General features: G+C 41.9%; 1 protein-coding gene across 1 annotated transcript in view; it reads left to right on the top strand.

Annotated features, from left to right (window-relative positions):
• ORC1 (origin recognition complex subunit 1) overlaps positions 1-21,355 on the top strand; it is a 34,275-nt gene that overhangs the window by 11,336 nt on the left and 1,584 nt on the right. Inside the window, exons 8-18 of the mRNA XM_079904001.1 lie at positions 5,007-5,376; positions 6,276-6,380; positions 7,019-7,214; positions 9,687-9,784; positions 10,356-10,457; positions 10,884-11,055; positions 11,807-11,914; positions 12,182-12,331; positions 13,028-13,147; positions 17,788-17,957; positions 18,503-18,590. Coding sequence (XP_079760127.1) covers positions 5,007-5,376; positions 6,276-6,380; positions 7,019-7,214; positions 9,687-9,784; positions 10,356-10,457; positions 10,884-11,055; positions 11,807-11,914; positions 12,182-12,331; positions 13,028-13,147; positions 17,788-17,957; positions 18,503-18,590 — 1,679 coding nt within the window. The remainder of the gene's footprint in view (positions 1-5,006; positions 5,377-6,275; positions 6,381-7,018; positions 7,215-9,686; positions 9,785-10,355; positions 10,458-10,883; positions 11,056-11,806; positions 11,915-12,181; positions 12,332-13,027; positions 13,148-17,787; positions 17,958-18,502; positions 18,591-21,355) is intronic.

Raw genomic sequence — 21,355 nt, 5'->3', positions numbered from 1 at the left:
ATACATAGTTACAGTTTTTTGTCTTGTGATGCGAACTTTTAAGATTTACTCTCTTAGCAACTTTCAAACATGCAACACAGGGCTTCCCTGGTAGCGCAGCGGTTGGGGGTCCGCCTGCCGATGCGGGGGACGCGGGTTCGTGCCCCGGTCTGGGAGGATCCCACGTGCCCCGGAGCGGCTGGGCCCGTGAGCCATGGCCGCTGAGCCTGAGCGTCCGGAGCCTGTGCTCCGCAGCGGGAGAGGCCGCAGCGGTGGGAGGCCCGCGTACCGCAAAAAAAAAAAAAAAAAAAAAAAAAAAAAAAAAAAAAAAAAAAACATGCAACACAGTATTAATTGTAGTCACCATGCTGTACATTACATCCCCATGACTTATTTATTTTATAACTGGAAGTTTGTACCTTTTGGCTACCTTAACCCATTTTGCCCAATTCCTCAACCACTGCCTCTGACGACCACCAATCTGTTCTCTGTATTTATGAGCTTGGTTTTCATTTTTGTTTTTGTATTTAGATTCCATATATAAGTGAAATCCTATGGTATTTGTCTTTCTCTGTGTGATTTATTTCACTTAGCATAATGCCCTCAAGGTCTATCTGTGTCACAAATAACAGGATTTCCTTCCTTTTTATGGCTGAGTAATATTCCATTGTATATACATACCACATTTTCTTTTTTTTTTTAAAGTTTATGTAAGATTGGCTTCATTTATTTCTTTTTTTTTTAATATTTATTTATTTAATTGGCTCCGTGGGTCTTAGCTGCAACACATGGGATCTTATTTGCAGCATGAGGGATCTTTAGTTATGGCATGCTAACTCTTAGTTGTGACATGAGAGATCTAGTTCCCTGACCAGGGACTGAAGCTGGGCCCCCTGCATTGAGAGTGCGGAATCTTAGCCACTGGACCACCAGGGAAGTCCCACATACCATATTTTCTTTATCCATTCATCCATTGATGCACATTTAGGTTGTTTCCATATCTTGGCTATTGGAAATAATGCTACAGTGAACATGGGGGTGCATTTGTCTTTTCAAGTTAGTGTTTTTGTTTACTTCAGATAAGTATGCAAAAGTGGAATTGCTGGATCATATGGTAGTTTTTTGTTTGTTTTAAATAAATTTATTTATTTATTTTTGGCTGCATTGGGTCTTCGTTGCTGCGCACAGATTTTCTCTAGTTGCGGTGAGTGGGGGTTACTCTTCGTTGCGGTGCGTGGGCTTCTCATTGCAGTGGCTTCTCTTGTTGCAGAACACAGGCTCTAGGTGTGTGGGCTTCAGTAGTTGCAGCACACGGGCCCTAGAGCATGCTGGCTTCATTAGTTGTGGTGCACGGGGTTAGTTGTTCCGCAGCATGTGGGATCTTCCTGGACCAGGGCTCAAACCTGTGTCCCCTGCATTGGCAGGCGGATTCTTAACCACTGCGCCACCAGGGAAGTCCCTCATATGGTAGTTTTATTTTTAGCTTTTTGAGGATCCTCCATACTGTTATCCATAGTGGCCGCACCAATTTACATTCCCACCAACAGTGCATAAGGGTTCCCTTTTCTCCATATCCTCGCCAACACTTGTTATTTGTTTTCTTTCTGATGATAGCCATTCTGACAGGTGTGAGGTGATACTTCATCTTGATTTTCATTTCTCTGATGATTAGTGACATTGAGCACCTTTTCATATACCTATTGGCCATCTGTATAGTTTCACTTGGAATAATGTCTATTCGGGTCCTCTGTCCATTTTTTGATCTCATTGTTTGTTTTCCTGCTATTGTATGAGTTCTTGATATACTTTGGATATTAACCCCTTATCAGATATTTGATTTGCAAATATTTTCTCCCATTCAGTAGGTTGCCTTTTCATTTTGTTGGTGGTTTCCTTGATGTCCAGAAGATTTTTAGTTTGGTGTAGTTCCACTTGTTTGTTTTTACTTTTGTTGCCTTTGTTTTTGGTGTCAGATCCAAAAAATCATCATCAAGATCCATGTCAAGGAGCTTATTACCACCTATGTTTTCATCTAAGAGTTGTATGGTTTCAAGCCTTACATTCAAGTCTTTAATCCATTTTGAATTAAGTTTTGTGTATGATGTAAGATAGTCCAGTTTCATTCTTCTGCATGTTTCAATTCTTCTGTCCAATTTTTCCAGCATCATTTAATGAAGAGTCTGTCCTTTCCTTATTGTATGTTCTTAGCTCCTTTGTTGTAAATTAATTGATCATATATATGTGAGTTTGTTTCTGGGCTTTCTATTTTGTTCCATCGATCTGTGTGTGCCAAAACCATACTGTTTAGATTACGGTAGCTTTGTAATATAGTTTCAAATCAGGGATTGTGATGCCTCCAGGTTTGTTTTTCTTTCTCAAGATTGCTTTGGCTATTTGGGGTAAAATTTCCTTTCTGTTTAATTTTTTGAGGAACCACCGTACTCTTCCATAGCAGCTGCATCATTTTACATTCTTATCAGTAAGACACAAGAGTTCCATTTCCCCACATTGTCACCAACTATTTAGATCTTGTTATTATTATGTTGTTTTATATTGTTATTTTCTGTGGTTTTGATTGTAGCTATGCTAATGGGTGTGAGGTAGTATGTCATTGTTACATTTCTCTAATGATTAGTGATGTTAAGCCCTGTAATTAGCTAATTCTTCAAGAGCTTAGCTACTAAGGTGACATTGCTTTTAGATCATTAGTGGAAGAGCTAAGAAATATATATATATATATATATATTTGTTATAATATAGTGTTAAAACTCTTAAATTCATACTCATACTTCTAATCTATACTATGGGGTTCTTTCCATCCTTCCCACATTCCATAATTCCAAATCAAAATTGATTTGCAGTTTTTATGCCTTTAGAATATATTCTACTGAGGGAGTAACGTTACTTTGATTAAATTTTTTTCTTCCACCAATGGTTATTTTATTGGTGATATACAGTTAGGTTCTTTCATTTCTGTTTAATTCTAGGGCTTTTCCCATCTTTGATTGATTTTCAAAACATTTAAAACATTAGCATAGTTAAAGAGTCGAAACTATTTAAGACAAGTGTACTCAGATAAGCCCCATTCCTTTCTTTACCCTTGCTCCCTGTTTCTACCTCATCTTTTGTAGGTAATCAATTTTATTAGTTTCTGGTTTATTTTTCCTTTGGTTTTTGTAAAAATCAACAGATAAATCAAAACACACACAGACATATATACACACAGTCATATACAAACATGCATATAATTTTTATTTTATTATCGTTTTATTTCCCATTCTTTCTTACCCAGTAGGGTATTATACTGGATGTATTCTTTTCCATTTTAACTTTTTTCACTAATGATATATCTGAAAGCTACTCCATGGCTGTTCTGAGAGCTCATCCTCATCCTATTATGTGTCCTTAATTTTTCTGTTTATGTGCCAAGTTCATTGAGTATAAGTTATTTGCATGCTTGATAGCTCCTTAGTAGGAGCTATCAAGAATGCAAATGTTTAGGAGCTGAATATAAACATATAAACCATTTTGGAAATGCAGAAGACTACTAGAGAAATAATTTGTAATACCACCATTTAGAAATAATTGAGTGTTTTTTTCACTGTTGATTTTGTAGGACCTTGAAAGTTAGGGTAAAAAATTTAAACTTGACACAGTTACATAATTAGATGAGGCAGATATGATGAAAATATTTTGGATTGTTTTTGACAGAAAGATGGGGAAATGAGGCATGAGGGAGACTAGGACTTTGGGACATTTTTACATTAATCTAGACATGAGTTACCCTCATATTTACCACACAGGTACTAGATGACTTCTTACCTTGTCTGCAGCTATTCCACACACACCCTGTACTGTGACTAAAGTGAACTCCTCTGCCCAGTGCTTTCCTGCCTCGTTGCCTTAGCTCACATCAATCTCATTTATTCTCTTCACTTATTCCCCTCCTTCCCCTTTCAACTCTGTTGAAATTTTGCCTTTCTCTCAAGGTCTGTCTCAAAAGCCATGTTTATTAGCACTTAGGTGCTTTAGGACAATTTTTAAACTTCATACTATAGACGTTTATGTGTATCATCTGCCCTGTTACTTTTGGCTGCGTTGGGTCTTCGTTGCTGCATGCGGGCTTTCTCTAGTTGCAGCGAGCAGGGGCGACTCTTCATTTTGGTGCACGAGCTTCTCATTGCGGTGACGTCCCTTGTCGCAGAGCAAGGGCTCTAGGCACGTGGGCTTCAGTAGTTGCAGCTCGCAGGCTCAGTAATTGCGGCATGCGGGCCCTAGAGCATATGGGCTTCAGTAGTTGTGGTGTGCAGGCTCAGTAGTTGTGGTGCACGGGCTTAGTTGCTCGGCAACATGTGGGATCTCCCCAGACCAGAGATCGAACCCATGTCCCCTGCATTGGCAGGCAGATTCTTAACCACTGAGCCACCAGGGAAGTCCCACATATCTTTTAATAGCTCAATTGCTATCTGTGAATGAATGTCCAGGTTCTTGGTGCCTTTGGTCATGGTGAGAGAGGAGCAGATCCAAATGTGGCTCTGTGTATTCTTAGAACCCAGTTGGTTACCCCCCACCTGCACCCCCGGGGACCCATCTTCTCTCTGTTGGTAGATATAATCTGGGTTAAGAAAAATCTAGGACTTGGTATTACTCAACAGAGTCATTGGTATAAATTTTTTCAGATGCTGTTGAATGGGACCTGAGGATGTGCAGTATCACCCTGGTTGAGAACCACTCTTCTGGTAGATTACTTCACAGAAAACCTGACCTGAACATTTATCTATAAAAGCTGATTTAACTGTTGACTTATGGTTCTAGCTAGCAAAATTACTCGTAGAATTCAAGAGAGAGACTAAAAATAATAAGAGCTACCTGGCGCAGGAAAAGAAAGCATAGAATAATTCAAAATATGGATAACTCATGTTTTTGTATCACTCAGTGAATGAGTTTATCTATAAAGATATTAGGGGTGTATATAGTGCTAGCTATAAAATTCACACATTGTCTATGGTGATTTCTCTTGAACTTAGGTTTCCCTAGGACACATAACACTAGGATTTCCCAGCAGGCTTCATGGGCCTCATTGGAGTCTCCTGGAAGAATGAAACGGAAAGTGGCCTTCTCTGAGATCACCTCGCCTTCAAAGAGGTCTCAGCCTGATGGTCCTCAGAACTCGTCTGCAGCTCTGAAAACCCCAGAGAAAGCTGGAGAGATTCAGCAGTGTTGGGCCGAGGATGACAAGAAGGCTTCACCTGATGGTTGCATGATCCTGAGAACTCGAGTCCCAGCTTTGAAAATGACAGAGACTAGTGAAGAAAGAACATTTACTCCTGTCAGGGGGGGACAGAAATCCTTGGTGGTGCCTTCTGTGATTCTGAAACCAGAAAACATCAAAAAGAGGTAACTGGGGATGCTTCCCTGCCTCCCACAGAGCAAATCGAGATCCTTCACATGATGTGAAAAGTGTGTGTCACAGCTGATAAATCTGCCTGTGTCACAGAATCACCAGCTTTTCCAAAATACAGATATCTAAGCCTTTCCCTAGATGTAGGAAGTCAACCTCCAAGCGTTGGGCCCAGGAATCTGCATTTTGAGATGCTCTTTGGGTGATTCTGATATACCCAGCTGTCCTTTGGGGATCACGGCTCCAGAAGATAATTTCCCAAACCTGAACTGCTTCACAGTCCTGGATTTCATTACTTGCTGTGGCTCTTTGCCACATTTTAACAGTGATTTTCTTAGGTTTTTGGGTTTTTTTTCTTTTAAACTGGAAGCCATTTTCAGATACATACAGTACAAGAAGATAATGCATCTAGAAAAGACTGCAGTTTGACATTGGGCAATGTTTATAAATAATGGGCTGCACAGGGAATGTGACGAGCCTGAAATGGCAATGTTTCCTGCTCAGAAACTGCAGCCCTGGCTTAACCTAGTTTGCTTGATAAATGCTTTGTATTGAAAATATGGCTGCATTTCTGCTAACCTTGAGTGGACAGTAAATCCACCGATATGTCAGAAATTAAAAAAGGATAAGAAACTCTGCCTAGGATTAGTATGTTCTGATCTCTAGTTGGGAGAGGTGATGAGTCTGATTTAAATGATAAGCTTTTGGCAAACTTTAATCTCTGGGTTTGAGTCAAACTTCAGTTACAAACTTTTTAGCACAGTGTGATTAGATCCTTCCAAAGTAGCTGCAGAAAGAATAGGAGCCAGTCAGGCTACCTGACTATCTTCTAGTCCCGCTGCTGATCCCTGGTGCCCCAAACTGCTTTCCATAACCTTGCTGTGGTATCTCGCAGGGAGGCCAAAGAACCAGTTCAGGATGAAGCTACCTCTACTCCCCGTTGTCGAATCCGCAGAAAGAGCTCTCTCTTGACTTTGAATCGGATTAGGCAGCAGCTTAGGTAAGACTGCTGCTTGGCAGGCATAAAAACATCCTGCCATTTGTGAAATCTATAATCCTATTTCTTAAATCCTCTTTTTATTTCTTGTTTGTTGTTTGCTAATCCATGGAAATTCTCCTTTACCTAGTATGTCTGGAATTATGTTAATTTCACATAAACGTCATAGTTTGAAAGAGGCAAGAAACACTGCCCTGGCCTTAGGTGGCTCCCAGGGCCCCATCATCATCACACCCAGCAAGACTGTTAGTGTGGTGCCTAAGGGCATGAACTTTGATTCTGATAGACTTGGATTTGAACCTGGGCTTTGTCATTTACTATCTGTGTAACCTTGGGAAGTTTACTTAACATTTCTAAACCTTGGATTCCTCATCTATAAAATGGGAATAATAATAAACAAGTCACAAAGTTTTGCAGGGTTTAATGAGATAATATAAATAAAGCCCTTAATAGAGCTTTGCGGTAGCAAGAGCCCAAGAAGAGGAGCACATCTGAAACAAGAGCCCAAGAAGAGGAGCACATCTGAAATTGCTCCGTTGCAGGAGAGACTGCAATACCTCGAATCCACACTGATCTGTTAGGAGCTTCTTACTTAGACTTCAGACATCAAATATCAGAAAATAATGTGTCCTACCATTCAGGTTTTTAGGTAATAGTAAAACTGACCAAGAAGATGAAGAGTTTCTGCCGGTAGCCGAGATTTCAGACTCTGACAGTGAGGAGGAAGAGGCTTCCACACCCCCTCTTCCAAGGAGAACACCCAGCAGTGTGTCCAGGAACCTACGCTCTTCCATGAAGTCATCCTTACAGACCCCCTCCAAGACACCAAAGAAAACCGTAAGGTTCTTTTAGGTTTATTTCTCGTAATTTAGAAATTGTGGTGACTGAGGTCACACAACTAATAACAGCTGGGTTTTGAGCATAGGTCTGTCATATTCAAAGCTATGCCACTTGGAGTATTCATGGAGGAAAGGTTCTTTTTCTTTTTTTTTAATTTAATTTTTATTTTATATTGGGGTATAGTTGATTTACAATGTTGTGTTTCAGGTGTACAGCAAAGTGGTTCAGTTATATATATATATATATATATATATATATATATATATATATATATATATATATACATATATCCATTCTTTCTTAGATTCTTTTTCCATATAGGTTATTACAGAGTATTGAGTAAAGTTCCCTGTGTATTCATGGAGGAAAGGTTCTACGTGAACCCTAGGACTGAAAATGAACCCAGTAGACAGTGATAAAATTTGAGTTCAAGTTCCTTTTAAGATACGGAACCAAATGGCCAAGAGCCAGACTGCCTGAGGGAAGGACAAGAACTGTAAGAACGGACTCCTCGTCTTTGCATTTCCCTTGAAAGCTGGCAGAGGGCTTTGTGTGTAGTCAGTGCTCAGTGGGTATTGAATCCAGGGCTGCTGAGCCGTGTCATTGGTTTTGTTGTGCCACTCAGTGCACTTGAGGAATAGGGAGCACTACTAGGTGTTGGTAATGAATTGTGTGAAACATGGAAGAGGTAAATGGATGTCTCTCTGCTTTCTGTGGAACTTTAGCAGAGCATTGAAAGCTATTAAGAAAAGAGGGTCTTACTGTGTTCAAACATGTTTGAGAAATGTTTGGATTAAACAAAGTTAAATTGGTTTCATTATCACATGACTTTTCAAGGCCATTAACTTATTAGTGTTATTGTGAGGGCATTAGTATATTAGGAAACATTTTTCGTACAGCATCTTGTTCTTTAGAACAATTTAGAAATGCCTAATTAGGGACCTTTCTAAAGCTGATCTCCATTTTCCCATATCAAGAAAAATGTGATTGGGCTTGGGTTGAAGTCAAAGAAAAGACCTTTAGGGAAGGAAATCCAATAGATCGGCTTTGGACGAGGCAGTCTTGTAGAATAGCTCACCCGGATGATCTGGTTTGATTGCATCTCCTGGGTCCCACCCAGAAGAAGGGATTTAGGGGCGGGGCGGGGGCCTCTTTAGCATAATAAAAAAGTCAGAAGTCCACTTTTTTTTCTTAAAAAAAAACCTTCTCAGCAAGGTTTGTTATTATTTTCCTGTTTTCTCCAGAGTTAATAGATGTTAAGCTGTTAACAGGGTCTAAATGCTGTTCTGCGTTTGGGAAGAGGTGTAGAGACTATCACTTTATAGCTTGGCTACAAGCAGAGGGTGGGTAGGTGAAATGCCCCCACAAAAGGGAGTGCTTTGTGGAAACACCATGAATACTACTGGGTAGCAGGCCTGCTCTAATGAACCAGCAGCAAGGAAAAAAAGAGAATGGTGAAATCGGTCTGTGGGCCTAAACTGAATGACCCTATGGTTCGAAGTGGAAAAATCTAGGGAGGTTTCTTCCAGTACTGTGTAGTGGATCGTGGAAGTTCTGAGCTAAAGATTGACCATATTTTCAAAGAAGGCTAGAGGAAGATGTTTTTTATTTATATTTTTTAAAGATGCTTTTTTATTTTAATCAGTGAATGCAACTCGTGGGGGCAGAATAGAGGAGGATCTTAGGAATCAAACCCAGTTTATGCTGCTACTGTACCCTATTTGGGCAGAGTATTTAGGATTTTTTAATAATTTGCCTTTCTTTGAAGATACTATTTTACTTTGAAAAGTATTTAATCCATACTTTTATTCATTCTTTCCTCAGACTGACATTGTTTTCAAATCCTAATACTATAGTAAATTAGAAATAAGAAATTGTGTTTGGACGATGAACAAAATGTATATGTAATGTAGGAGAGAAAGGGAGAATCTTGGTAATTTATACAGGAAGGAACTAAGAGGAATTCACGACCTCTTTTCTTTTTATCAGCTCATCACGAATCAGATTTGCTGATGCATCCTGGATGGAGTTTTGCTTTGTTTTTTCCTTCTGAAATATGTTCTGTCTCTCTCTTTTTTTATTTTGGAGTATAGGTGATTTACAGTGTTGTGTTAGTTTCAGGTGTACAGCAAAGTGATTCAGTTATACATATACATATATCCATTCTTTTTCAGATTCTTTTGCCATATAGGTTATTTTTTATTTTATTTTATTTTTTGCAGTACCCGGGCCTCTCACTGTTGTGGCCTCTCCCACTGCGGAGCACAGGGCCTAGCCACTCCGCAGCATGTGGGATCTTCCCAGACTGGGGCACGAACCCGTGTCCCCTGCATTGGCAGGCGGACTCTCAACCACTGCGCCACCAGGGAAGCCCTACCATATAGGTTATTACAGAATATTGAGTAGAGTTCCCTTTACTCTGCAGTAGGTCCTTGTTGATTATCTAAATGTTCTGTCTTTTGAATACAGCCCGAGCCCAGAACACCACGTCACGCCACTCCCCGGATCCGCAGCCGAAACCTGGCTGCCCAGGAGCCCGCCAATGTGCTGGAGGAGGCCCGGCTGAGGTGACGCCGCTTGGGGGCCCCTGCTTTCATTCAGATGAACTGGGAGTGCTTTGTAGTCATTGGTGTACATAATAAAGGTAGAGAGTAAGATGAACGTGTGTGTCTAGAGAGAAGAAACCTCAAGCAGTGTCTGGGTGACCTACTGTGGACAGGCTCTGGGAGGAGTCTGCAGTCCACTGCCACCACTTTCTCAGGGTTGGAAGGTGATGAGTCAGGACACTGCTTCTCAGTTGCGGTACCCTTTAGAACTGCGTGGGGACTTTTTCAAAATACATAAGCCTAGATCCTGCCAGAAATCAGCTGAATCAGAATCTCATGTGGGATGAGGTCCACCCATGTGATTTGAGGAGCCTCCCCAGGTGATATGTACTCTTAGTTAGAAGCACTGAGTTGGGTGATTTGTCTGGGTAGAGAAAGGCCAAATGAAGAAGTTTAAGAATGAAGGCATTCCCTTGGATGTGAGATTAAGGTTTCAAATAGAAACTATAGATAAATCTTTTCCATTTATTATTCAGTAGATAGTAAAATGCTTCTAAAGTCCTCCTTTTCTCTCATTTACCACCAACTTTAGACTGCATGTTTCTGCTGTACCTGCGTCTCTTCCCTGTCGGGAACAGGAATTCCAGGACATATACAACTTTGTGGAAAGCAAACTCCTTGACCATACTGGAGGGTGAGTCATGTTGAGGAAGCAGGATGCTCAGGGCAGAAGGCCCTGCTAGCGTACCACCTCAGGTGCTGTAGTTCACCCAAGCGGGCTTTCCCTGGTGTCAGAACAGGCAAGGCCATTGCTGAAGCCTAAGCTTCTGAAGCAGTTTTTGTTGTCAAAGTAATTCTATAGAATTCTGTCTTACAGAGAAAATGACACTGGCCTTCTTTGGGTGGGCACTTGGCATACAGCATTGCTTATAGAATGAATGGTTCTATATAAACAGGTCCTGCTCTGATCAGCTTCCAAGGATGGTCCTTACTGCCCCCACCTCCACATTTCAGGGGCCTGTGTCCTTCCTTCAGCACACATTCTCATACTCATTCATAACTGATGATAGTGTAAGGCAGCTGCACAGACCTAGCCCGGGGTCTTCTCTTCTTGCCCCAGGTGCATGTACATCTCCGGGGTCCCTGGGACAGGGAAGACTGCCACCGTACACGAGGTGATACGCTGCCTGCAGCAGGCATCCCAAGCAAATGATGTTCCTCCCTTTCAATACATTGAGGTCAATGGCATGAAGCTGACAGAGCCCCACCAAGTCTATGTGCAAATCTTGCAGGTGAGCAACGCTGTTTGGGCTTTTTGTTTTGGTTTTTTTGGTTTGTCTTTTGGTCTTTGGGTTTTTTTGGCCCCACGGCTTGCAGAATCCTAGTTCCCTGACCAGGGATCAAACCCAGGCCCTCGGCAGTGAAAGCACGGAGTCTCAGCCACTGGACTGCCAGGGATTCCCCTGTTTGGGCTTTTTGGAAAATACAGTTTCTGGGTGGCACATGAAAAGGGAAAGGTTTACTTAATTTTGTGCATATTACATGTTCACAACTTGCCAAGCATTGTCCTTGGTGTAGAGGTAGCAAGGACAAAGAAGGCAGAATTCCTACCCTCAAGGACCTTGAAGTCTAGGAGCTGGATAGGAATTTCTGGAAGCTAGTACTTACCAACATGGTGAAAACCATTTGTACACAGCGGGCATTGTGGCAAACCGGAAAAGGGGTCAGAGGTAGGCCGAAGTTTGCATCTCACTTTTTCATTCATTAGCTGTTATCTTGGAACAAGCAATGTCCAGTTACAGAGTCACACACTAATGATTTTGGAGGGGCTTCTGGGGCCAGCCTGTGGCCCATTTGCATTTCAAACACTATTGTCTCTTGGTGCCTTCTCTTCTCCTTCCAGTGGAGGGCAGAGGGTAGGATACTGAAGTCCTCAGGCTGAATAGCTTCCTCTATATGCAGATTTAACTTTAAGCCCAGGGGAGTAAAGTTCTTACAGTTCACCACACATTCCCCCACCCACCCCACCCCACCGCAATGCAGAAGCTGACGGGTCACAGGGCAACAGCTCACCACGCGGCAGAACTGCTGGCTAAGCGATTCCGCACTCGAGGGTCCTCTCAGGAAACCACTGTGCTGCTTGTGGATGAGGTAAGGAGGTGCCCACGGAAGGACCGGAGAGGAAGTGGCGTGGCACTTGATTGCAATGTTCCGGGAGCAAATACTGGGCGGGCGGCAAGTCCTGGCTCCCTTCACTTTGGCCCATTCTCTGGTGGTGAGAGGCATGTGTCCATTGACGTCCTTGCTGGTGGTGTGACCTGAGAGCACCTGAAGCTAAAGCAGTGGTAACAGGCTTCCCTCCGGGGCCCCGGCTCCGTCTCTGTGGTTGACCCTGCGTCTCTCTCCGTCTCCTGGCAGCTCGACCTTCTGTGGACTCAGAAACAAGACGTAATGTACAATCTCTTTGACTGGCCCACTCACAAGGAGGCCCGGCTTGTGGTCCTGACCATTGCCAACACCATGGATCTGCCAGAGCGCATCATGATGAACCGGGTGTCCAGCCGACTGGTAGGGCCCTTCTCAAGCTGTTCTTACAGACCCATAAGCTGGGCCAAGGGTTTCTCCAAAAATGAAAACATAGGAATCTAAAATAAATAGGAAAAGTAAGAAATGTGATTTCTGAAATTCTTATAATTACTAAGTTGGAATTAAATATGTCACCACTGCATGGCTTTCTGCAAACCTATCTTCTTGGTGTTCTGCTACCTTTGCACTCTTAAACTGCACAGAACCCTAAAGGTTTAATTATTTAAAAAAATACTTAAGTGCTTACCCTTGTCAGCCAGTGTTAGATGCACAGAGTATGGCTGTGAATGGGGCAGACACAGTCTCTGCCCTTGTGGACCTTGTGGTTCAGCAGGAGTGACACCGGGAGCCAAGCTGGTGCATGTTGTAGAGGTGAAGATCGTCCCACCCACTCTGACGAGAGCACCTCTGCTCAGATCTACTTGTAAATGATTCCAGTAGAATAGAAGATTCTTTTAAGCTAAATGAAAAAACAGTCGAGAGCTACTGCCCTACAGGATCCCACAGGCCATTGTCAGTAACAAAAGGAGCTGGAAGCAGTGGTAGTCCTGGGATGAAATGTGTAAACTGTTACATGGGACTTGGAAATCAGGTTTGGGGACTTGCAGGTGGCTTTCCACCAGGACTATTGGAGTGGGAAATCCGTGAACTTGTTCCTCTGTCATCTTGACTCCCCAGGGTCTAACCAGGATGTCCTTCCAGCCCTATACTCACAGCCAACTGCAACAGATCCTGGTGTCCCGACTCAAACATTTAAAGGCCTTTGAGGATGATGCCATCCAGTTGGTAGCCAGGAAGGTAAGTCGCCTTTGGGGAGCTCCTAGTCACACCGACAGTTTTTGCTGAGTACCTGCCCATGTGAGGCCCTATGCTGGGTGCTCTGGAGATGAAGAAAAAATTAGGAAGTCCTGTAAAAACAAATACCAAAACATAGAAACAAAATTCTGAAAAATTCCTTAATCTTCTTATTGTATAACTAATTAGAAGGCTCTGAGTATGGTGGGCTTATATACAAGTGAAGATTAATTGATTCAGGGAGCTTTGAAAAAGGGCAACGTAGTGAGTGAGGTAGACAAACCTGGTTTGAATTCTGGCTCTAATACTTTAATAAGCATGTGGAAGTTACAGAAAAGTTACTTAAAAACTTCCTGGGCTTCAGTTTTCTTCTCTGAAAAATGGGAATAATAATAGTTACCTCATAGGGTCATTGTGAGAATTAAATGAGACCATGTCTGTAATGTACCTAGCAGGGTGCATGTTCCATGGTAGATATGAAGTGTGGGATGCCTACCCCCTCCAGCTTACTGGGAGAATGCCAACTGAGATTCCACTAAGACTTCTCCGAGGCTGCTGAGGAACAACTCAGGGTAAATGTCCACCTTGAGCTGAATGAAAGACACCACACATCCACAGTATTTCAGCACTTAAAAACAGTTATAAACGTATTTCTAGTTTCTTACTGGAAACGATGTGAACTCTGAATGCCTATAGCAGCAACACACGTCTGTAACACCTGTTCAAAGCTGGGTACTATTAGGGTCAGAGGTGAGCGAGATATGGTGTTTATCTCCAAGCTTTGCTTTCTAGGAGAGAGATCCTCAAAGTTACTATCTAACCCTTCTGTTGGTGGAGTTTTCCACCTCTGCAATCATGCTATTTCTAAAAGTTCTTTTTTTTTCCTCTGAATGGTCCTTTTATATACCATCCTACTTATTTGAGGTTGTTTTCTCCCTTTTCCTCTAAGATGCTTTGTCTGTTGGTTTTGGTCTCTATCCTGCATCGTTAGACTTTCCTCAGCTGCCATTGTGGTCCGCTGAGGTCTAAGGGTGGAGATTACAGAGCTGATTGGGAGCTCTGAGTATATAAGTGGGGCTTGTTCATCGAGAGCTTCGCTGAGGGGTAATCTGATTGGGCCAATTTCAATATCTTTAGTTTATTCCCATATTTTCTGGGATAGTCAGATTTCAAAGAGTAGGCTTCCCCTGTCCTGCCTGCAGGGCAGTGTTCTAGGATCAGGGGAGGTGGGCTGGAGTCAGGGAGGGTGGAGGTCTTCAAATTCAGCATGCAAATAGTAACCATCTATATTTAGTAAGGGACATCCCCTCCTCTGCAACAATACCTAGTGTTACTCGTCCAGAGACTTTTTTGTTTATCCTTGCTTGAGAGTAAATTTCTGGTCTCCTGCCATGGTACATAAGAGGGATAATCTCGGGGGCAAAGAGTTTTATGGAAACAGTACAAATTACCAAGGCACAAAATTTTCTCACAGAGCCCTAAACCCTCCCTCAGTGGCCCTGATGTTCACCAACAGCATGAAATGGGGGAGAGGTCTAGGGCAAGGGTCAGCAAACTTTCTGTGAAGGGCCAGTAGTAAATGTTTTAGGCTTTCTGGGCCATAATGGTCTGTCAGCACTATTCAACTCTGCCTTTGCATTGTGAAAGCAGCCATGTATTATATGATATGTAAACAAATGCACATAGCTGTGTTACAATAAAACTTTATTTACAAAAACATGTGGTAGGCCATAGTTTGCTGACTCCTGATCTAGGGCATCCATTTCTTAACTTTCAACCAGTCCTCTTTATTTTAGCCAAACTTCCCCCTTTACCTCCAGTTCCAGTATCACTAACTCCTGAGCATTTTGAAGATTTTTAGTGTAACTTAGGTTTGTTCTTGGATTCCTCACTGCGGGCTTAGGAATGGGCTTTCTCAGTCTGCTAGGTTAACCAGTACCCTGCCACTTCTTTCCAACTTTCAGAATTATATTGTTTACTGCTCTCGAGTTGCTTCCTTTTCTTATTTAGGGTTCTTTTGGTCTTTAAATAAGGTTTCAGAAGACTTCAAACTTGGCTGCTGCTTTTACCCAAAACTCTTGCCTGTAATTTCAAACCTTTCTTTTATTTCTTAACATAGAAACATACCTATATTGTTCATCTTACGATATCTGAAGTCTTTGTAGGTTTACTTCTGTTGATTGCTGATTCACATGTCTGTATGGCCTTGTTTCCTTGTTTTTTGTGTCTTGATTTTTTTTTTTTTTAACTGTATACTCATGTTTCTTAAGAGCTTTATCTGAGAGTTGATTGAGGCCTGGGCTGAAGTTGAATTCATTTAGTTTGTTTGTGCTTCTGTCAGTTACTGAGGGGCACTACCAACTGGGACCATTTTTAAACAAAATTCTCTACCTGAGGTTTTTAGGAGAACATAAATTTGGGGTACAAATCCATGTGAGGGCTTGTGGTTGCAAAGACTCGGTGAGTTTTTGTCACCCTACACCCACCTAACGCCAAGGTCACAACAGGCCATTTTTCTTGCCATCCCTTCTGCATGATAAGTCTTTCACTCACCCTCATACTGGAGGTTGGGTCCCAAGTTTATGCAAGGTCTTTTCTTAGATTCCATGTTGGGTGGCCCCAGCTTTTTCTTTTGTCTCCCTCACCCCAGAAGCAGTCAAAAAGAGTGCTTACGGTCGCCAAGGTTCACAGGTACCCTCAGAGTGGGAAGTGCTTTGGGTGTTTTCTAGTCTCCCAGGGTCACCTGTCCACTTTGATTCTAGGCCTCTGAGCAGCCCTTGAGTCCCTGCTATTAACCACTGTATGGTGCTGCTTCACACAGAGGAAAGGAGTGATAGGGCGGAAACATCCCCAGGACATCCTCACCAGCTGAATATGGGAGATTAGAAGGAGGGAATAATATACGCTGGTGCTCATGTTTCCGTCTTGGGTTATTGGAAAAGTGATTTTTGTTTTGAATGTCTTATATTTGAATTCTGAAAACAGAAATAGACACAAAACATTTAAAAACTCCTATAATCCTGTCTGTCATACTGAGTGAAGTAAGTCAGAAAGAGAAAAACAAATATTGTATATTAACGCATATATGTGGAACCTAGAAAAATGGTACAGATGAACCTATTTGCAGGGCAGGAATAGAGATGCAGATGTACAGAGCGGACATGTGGACACGGGGGAGGGGTGGGGTGGGGAGGATGGGATGAACTGGGAGACTGGGATTGACATAAATACACTACCATGTGTAAAACAGATAGCTAGTGGGAACCTGCTGTATAGCGCAGGAAGCTCAGCTTGGTGCTCTGTGATGACCTAGATGGGTGGGATGGCGGGGGAGGGAGGTCCAAGAGGGAGGGAATATATGTATACATGTATTCACTTCGTTGTACAGCAGAAACTAACACAACATTGTAAAGCAACTATACCCCAATTGAAAAAAGAGTCAAAAAATAAAAAAATAAAATCTCCTATAATCCCACTTCCCAGAAATGACTCCTTTTCATGTCTTAGTTTTTGGTGTGTGTATGCCTGCGCATGCATGTATGTGTATGCCTATACGCTTTGCTTTTTTAAACTTAATGTTTTATAATTGGAAGAAAATAGTTACTTTGGGACGCTATCAGGCAGGATGTCATCGCCTGCGATGGTTGTCAGGCGAATGATGGGGTTGCTGGCAAGCACTGGGAATATACAAACAGAAATCCTTGCAGGCAATGGTGACTCCAGGAGTTCCCGCAGTTAAATTTAAAATGCAAGAGCCCTCCTATGTCATCTTGGGAGAGAGTATAGGATTCCCCGTAAAGGGAGCCCAGCCTCTGTGCACATGGAAAGGAAGGCAGGCACAAAAGCAGAGCCATTGGCATGGGGGGTTGGTCTAATTCATCTAACCACAGATTGCTCTGGGTCCTCCAGCTTCATGGCTTCCTTCCCTCTTGATTCTGGTTCATTTAGCCATTGACCAGGTAGTTTCCAAAATTCATTACATGCTGTGAGGGAGGCTCAGGCTGTGGCTTTTTTTTTTTTTTTCCCGGTACGCGGGCCTCTCACTGTTGTGGCCTCTCCCATTGTGGAGCACAGGCTCCGGACGCGCAGGCTCAGCGGCCATGGCTCACGGGCCCAGCCACTCCGCAGCATGTGGGATCTTCCCGGACCGGGGCACGAACCCGTGTCTCCTGCATCGGCAGGCGGACTCTCAACCACTGCGCCACCAGGGAAGCCCCAGACCGTGGCTTTATCTCCAAAATAGGCTCCACCTCAGCCTCTTGGCTTTTTCTCTTCATGCAGGGAACAAGACCCTGTGTCTCCAGATGGTTCAGTAATGATCTTGGGCCAAAGGTCTCTTCTTTTAGATTTCTTCATTTTTCTAATATTAAATAAAGTTGAGAACTTCTGTCTCTTCCATTCTGGAATTATCTGTAAGGCCAAGACAGAGGTGTGGTGTGGACTTGGGGGAAAAGTCCCGGACGGTATAATAATTTATATCTGAGCTCCCACCAGTTTCCCAGCCAGGGCCAAGTACTTAATTTCATGCTTAAGTCCATTCCCAGCCCTGCCCTTCCTTTTTATCTGAACACAGAATCAGTTGGTTTTTCTTCTGGGTTGAGACGGCAAGGGGATCTCGAGGAATAAAATGTTCCCTCTTGTAGGTAGCAGCCCTCTCTGGAGATGCACGACGCTGCCTGGACATTTGTAGGCGTGCCACAGAGATTTGTGAGTTCTCCTGCCAGAAGCCCGACTCCCCTGGCCTGGTCACTACAGCCCACTTGCTGGAAGCAGTAGAGGAGATGTTTTCATCGTCATACATCACTGCCATCAAGTAAGACGCTTCTGCTTCCTGACCCTGAACCTCCCTTGGAAGACCACTGGAGAGGGCCATGGAAGCATGCTTCCCTTTCAAAGCTTTTACTCATACAACCTGCATTTACTGACAGTGCTGTCCCTTTTCTTAAGAGGCATAGTCTAGTCAAAGAGACAGAAATGTAATCCTAGTATAATAGGAGAATAATTACCATGTATTGAGTTACACTATAGGTGTTTATGAAGTAAAGTGCTGTGGAAACAAGAAGAAGGAAGTAGCTACTTCTCTCATATTGAATGATACACTCAACCATGAAATGGGGGTGCTGGTACATGTCCAATATAGTTGCTGTGTTCCCTTACTTCCAAAGTGTTATTTTTCATATCATTTTGAGACTTTGAGGGGAAGGGAAATCCTTGCCAAATCATATAGGAATATAGGAGGAAATAGTCCCAAGTTTTTTTCTCTCTCTTCTCTAAAGACACAGAGAAGTTTTATTTGGCTTTCCTTGGGTTGGTGGTACAGCCACTTAGGAGAATTCACATCTCCTCATTTTCTTTAAGGAATTCCTCCGTTCTGGAACAGAGCTTCCTGAGAGCCATCCTTGCAGAGTTCCGTCGATCAGGACTGGAGGAAGCAACATTTCAACAGGTGATTGATCTACTTTTTAAAAAATCCTGTTTTGGTCTGGTGCCTTTAAAATATAATATGTGGGAATTTTAACCACTGTGTAATAGTCTGTCTCTATTTTGTGCCAACCTGATTATGCTAAAGAATATCAAACCAGCACCTATTTTTATGTGATATTTAATTGAGCTGCATGAGGAGAGACCATTAGCAAATGGTTTCTGCATATTAGATTGAGGCTTTACTATGTGCCAGATACTTTTCTGGGAGTGGGAGATTCAAAGATGAGCAAGACAAAAGTTGCTGCCCTGATACAGCTTATGGTGTAGTATGGGGCAAAGCTTTCAGAACAAGCCTTGTTTAAAAACAAATCACAACCATCACCCTGATACCAAATCCAGACAAAGATGTCACAAAGAAAGAAAACTACAGACCAATATCACTGATGAACATAGATGTAAAAATCCTCAACAAAATACTAGCAAACAGAATACAACAGCACATTAAAAGTATCATGTACCCTGATCAAGTGGGGCTTATCCCAGGAATGCAAGGATTCTTCAATATATGCAAATCAATCAATGTAATAAACCATATTAACAAATTGAAGGAGAAAAACCATATGATCATCTCAATAGATGCAGAAAAAGCTTTTGACAAAATTCAACACCTGTTTATGATAGAAACCCTCTAGAAAGTAGGCAAGAGGGAACTTAACCTGAACTTAATAAAGGCTATATATGACAAACCCACAGCCAACATTGTTCTTCATGGTGAAAAACTGAAAGCATTTCCACTAAGATCAGGAAAAAGACAAGGTTGCCCACTCTCACCACTGTTATTCAACATAGTTTTGGAAGTTTTAGCCACAGCAATCCAAGACGAAAAAGAAATAAAAGGAATCTAAATCAGAAAAGAAGTAAAGCTGTCACTGTTTGCAGATGACATCATACTATACATAGAGAATCCTAAAGATGCTACCAGAAAACTGCTAGAGCTAATCAATGAATTTGGTAAAGTAGCAGGATACAAAATTAATGCACAGAAATATCTTGCATTCCTATACACTAATGATGAAAAATCTGAAAGAGAAATTAAGGAAACACTCCCATTTACCATTGCAACAAAAAGAATAAAATACCTAGGAATAAACCTACCTTAGGAGACAAAAGACCTGTATGCAGAAAACTATAAGACACTGATGAAAGAAATTAAAGATGATACAAACAGAAGGAGAGATATACCATGTTCTTGGATTGGAAGAATCAACATTGTGAAAATGACTGTACTACCCAAAGCAATCTACAGATTCAGTGCAATCCCTATCAAACTACCACTGGCATTTTTCACAGAACTAGGACAAAAAATTTCACAATCTGTATGGAAACACAAAAGACCCCGAATAGCCTAAGCAATCTTGAAAAATAAAAACGGAGCTGGAGGAATCAGGCTCCCAGACTTCAGACTATACTACAAAGCTACAGTAATCAAGACAGTATGGTACTGGCATAAAAACAGAAATATAGATCAGTGGAAAGGATAGAAAGCCCAGAGATAAACCCACGCACCTATGGTCACCTTATTTTTGATAAAGGAGGCAAGAATATACGACGGAGAAAAGACAGCCTCTTTAATAAGTGGTGCTGGCAAAACTGGACAGCTACGTGTAAAAGAATGAAATTAGAATACTCCCTAACACCATATACAAAAATAAACTCAAAATGGATTAGAGACCTAAATATAAGGCCAGACACTATAAAACTCTTAGAGGAAAACATAGGCAGAACACTCTGACATAAATCACAGCAAGATCCTTTTTGACCCACCTCCTAGAGAAATGGAAATAAAAACAAAAATAAACAAATAGGACCTAATGAAACTTAAAAGCTTTTGCACAGCAAAGGAAACCATATACAAGACGAAAAGACAACCCTCAGAATGGGAGAAAATATTTGCATGTGAAGCACCTGACAAAGGATTAATCTCCGAAATTTACAAGCAGCTCATGCAGCTCAATATCACAAAAACAAACAACCCAATCCAAAAATGGGCAGAAGACCTAAACAGACATTTCTCCAAAGAAGATATACAGATTGCCAACAAACACATGAAAGAACGCTCAACATCACTAATCATTAGAGAAATGCAAATCAAAACTACAATGAGGTATCACCTCACACCAGTCAGAATGGCCATCATCAAAAAATCTATAAACAATAAATGCTGGAGAGGGTGTGGAGAAAAGGGAGCCCTCTTGCACTCTTGGTGGGAATGTAAATTGATACAGCCACTATGGAGAACAGTATGGGGGTTCCTTAAAGAGCTAAAAATAAGAGGCTTCCCTGGTGGCGCCTGTGCTCTGCAACGGGAGAGGCCACAACAGTGAGAGGCCTGCGTACCGCAAAAAAAAAAAAAAAAAAAAAAAAAAAGCTAAAAATAGAATTACCATACGACCCAGCAATCCCACTACTGGGCATATACCCTGAGAAAACCATAATTCAAAAACAGTCATGTACCACAATGTTCATTGCAGCTGCATTTACAATATCCAGGACATGGAAGCAACCTAAGTGTCCATCGACAGAAGAATGGATAAAGAAGATGTGGCATATACATATAATGGAATATTACTCAGCCATATAAAGAAATGAAATTGAGTTATTTGTAGTGAGGTGGATGGACCTAGAGTCTGTCATACAGAGTGAAGTAAGTCAGAAAGACAAAAATAAATACCGTATGCTAACACATATACATGGAATCTAAAAAAAAACAAATGGACAGGAATAAAT

The sequence above is a fragment of the Stenella coeruleoalba genome (assembly GCF_951394435.1).
Source record: "Stenella coeruleoalba genome assembly, chromosome: 1".
NCBI lineage: Eukaryota > Metazoa > Chordata > Mammalia > Artiodactyla > Delphinidae > Stenella > Stenella coeruleoalba.
The sequence above is the reverse complement of the archived record's forward strand: the minus strand, read 5'-3'. Positions and strand labels throughout refer to the sequence as shown.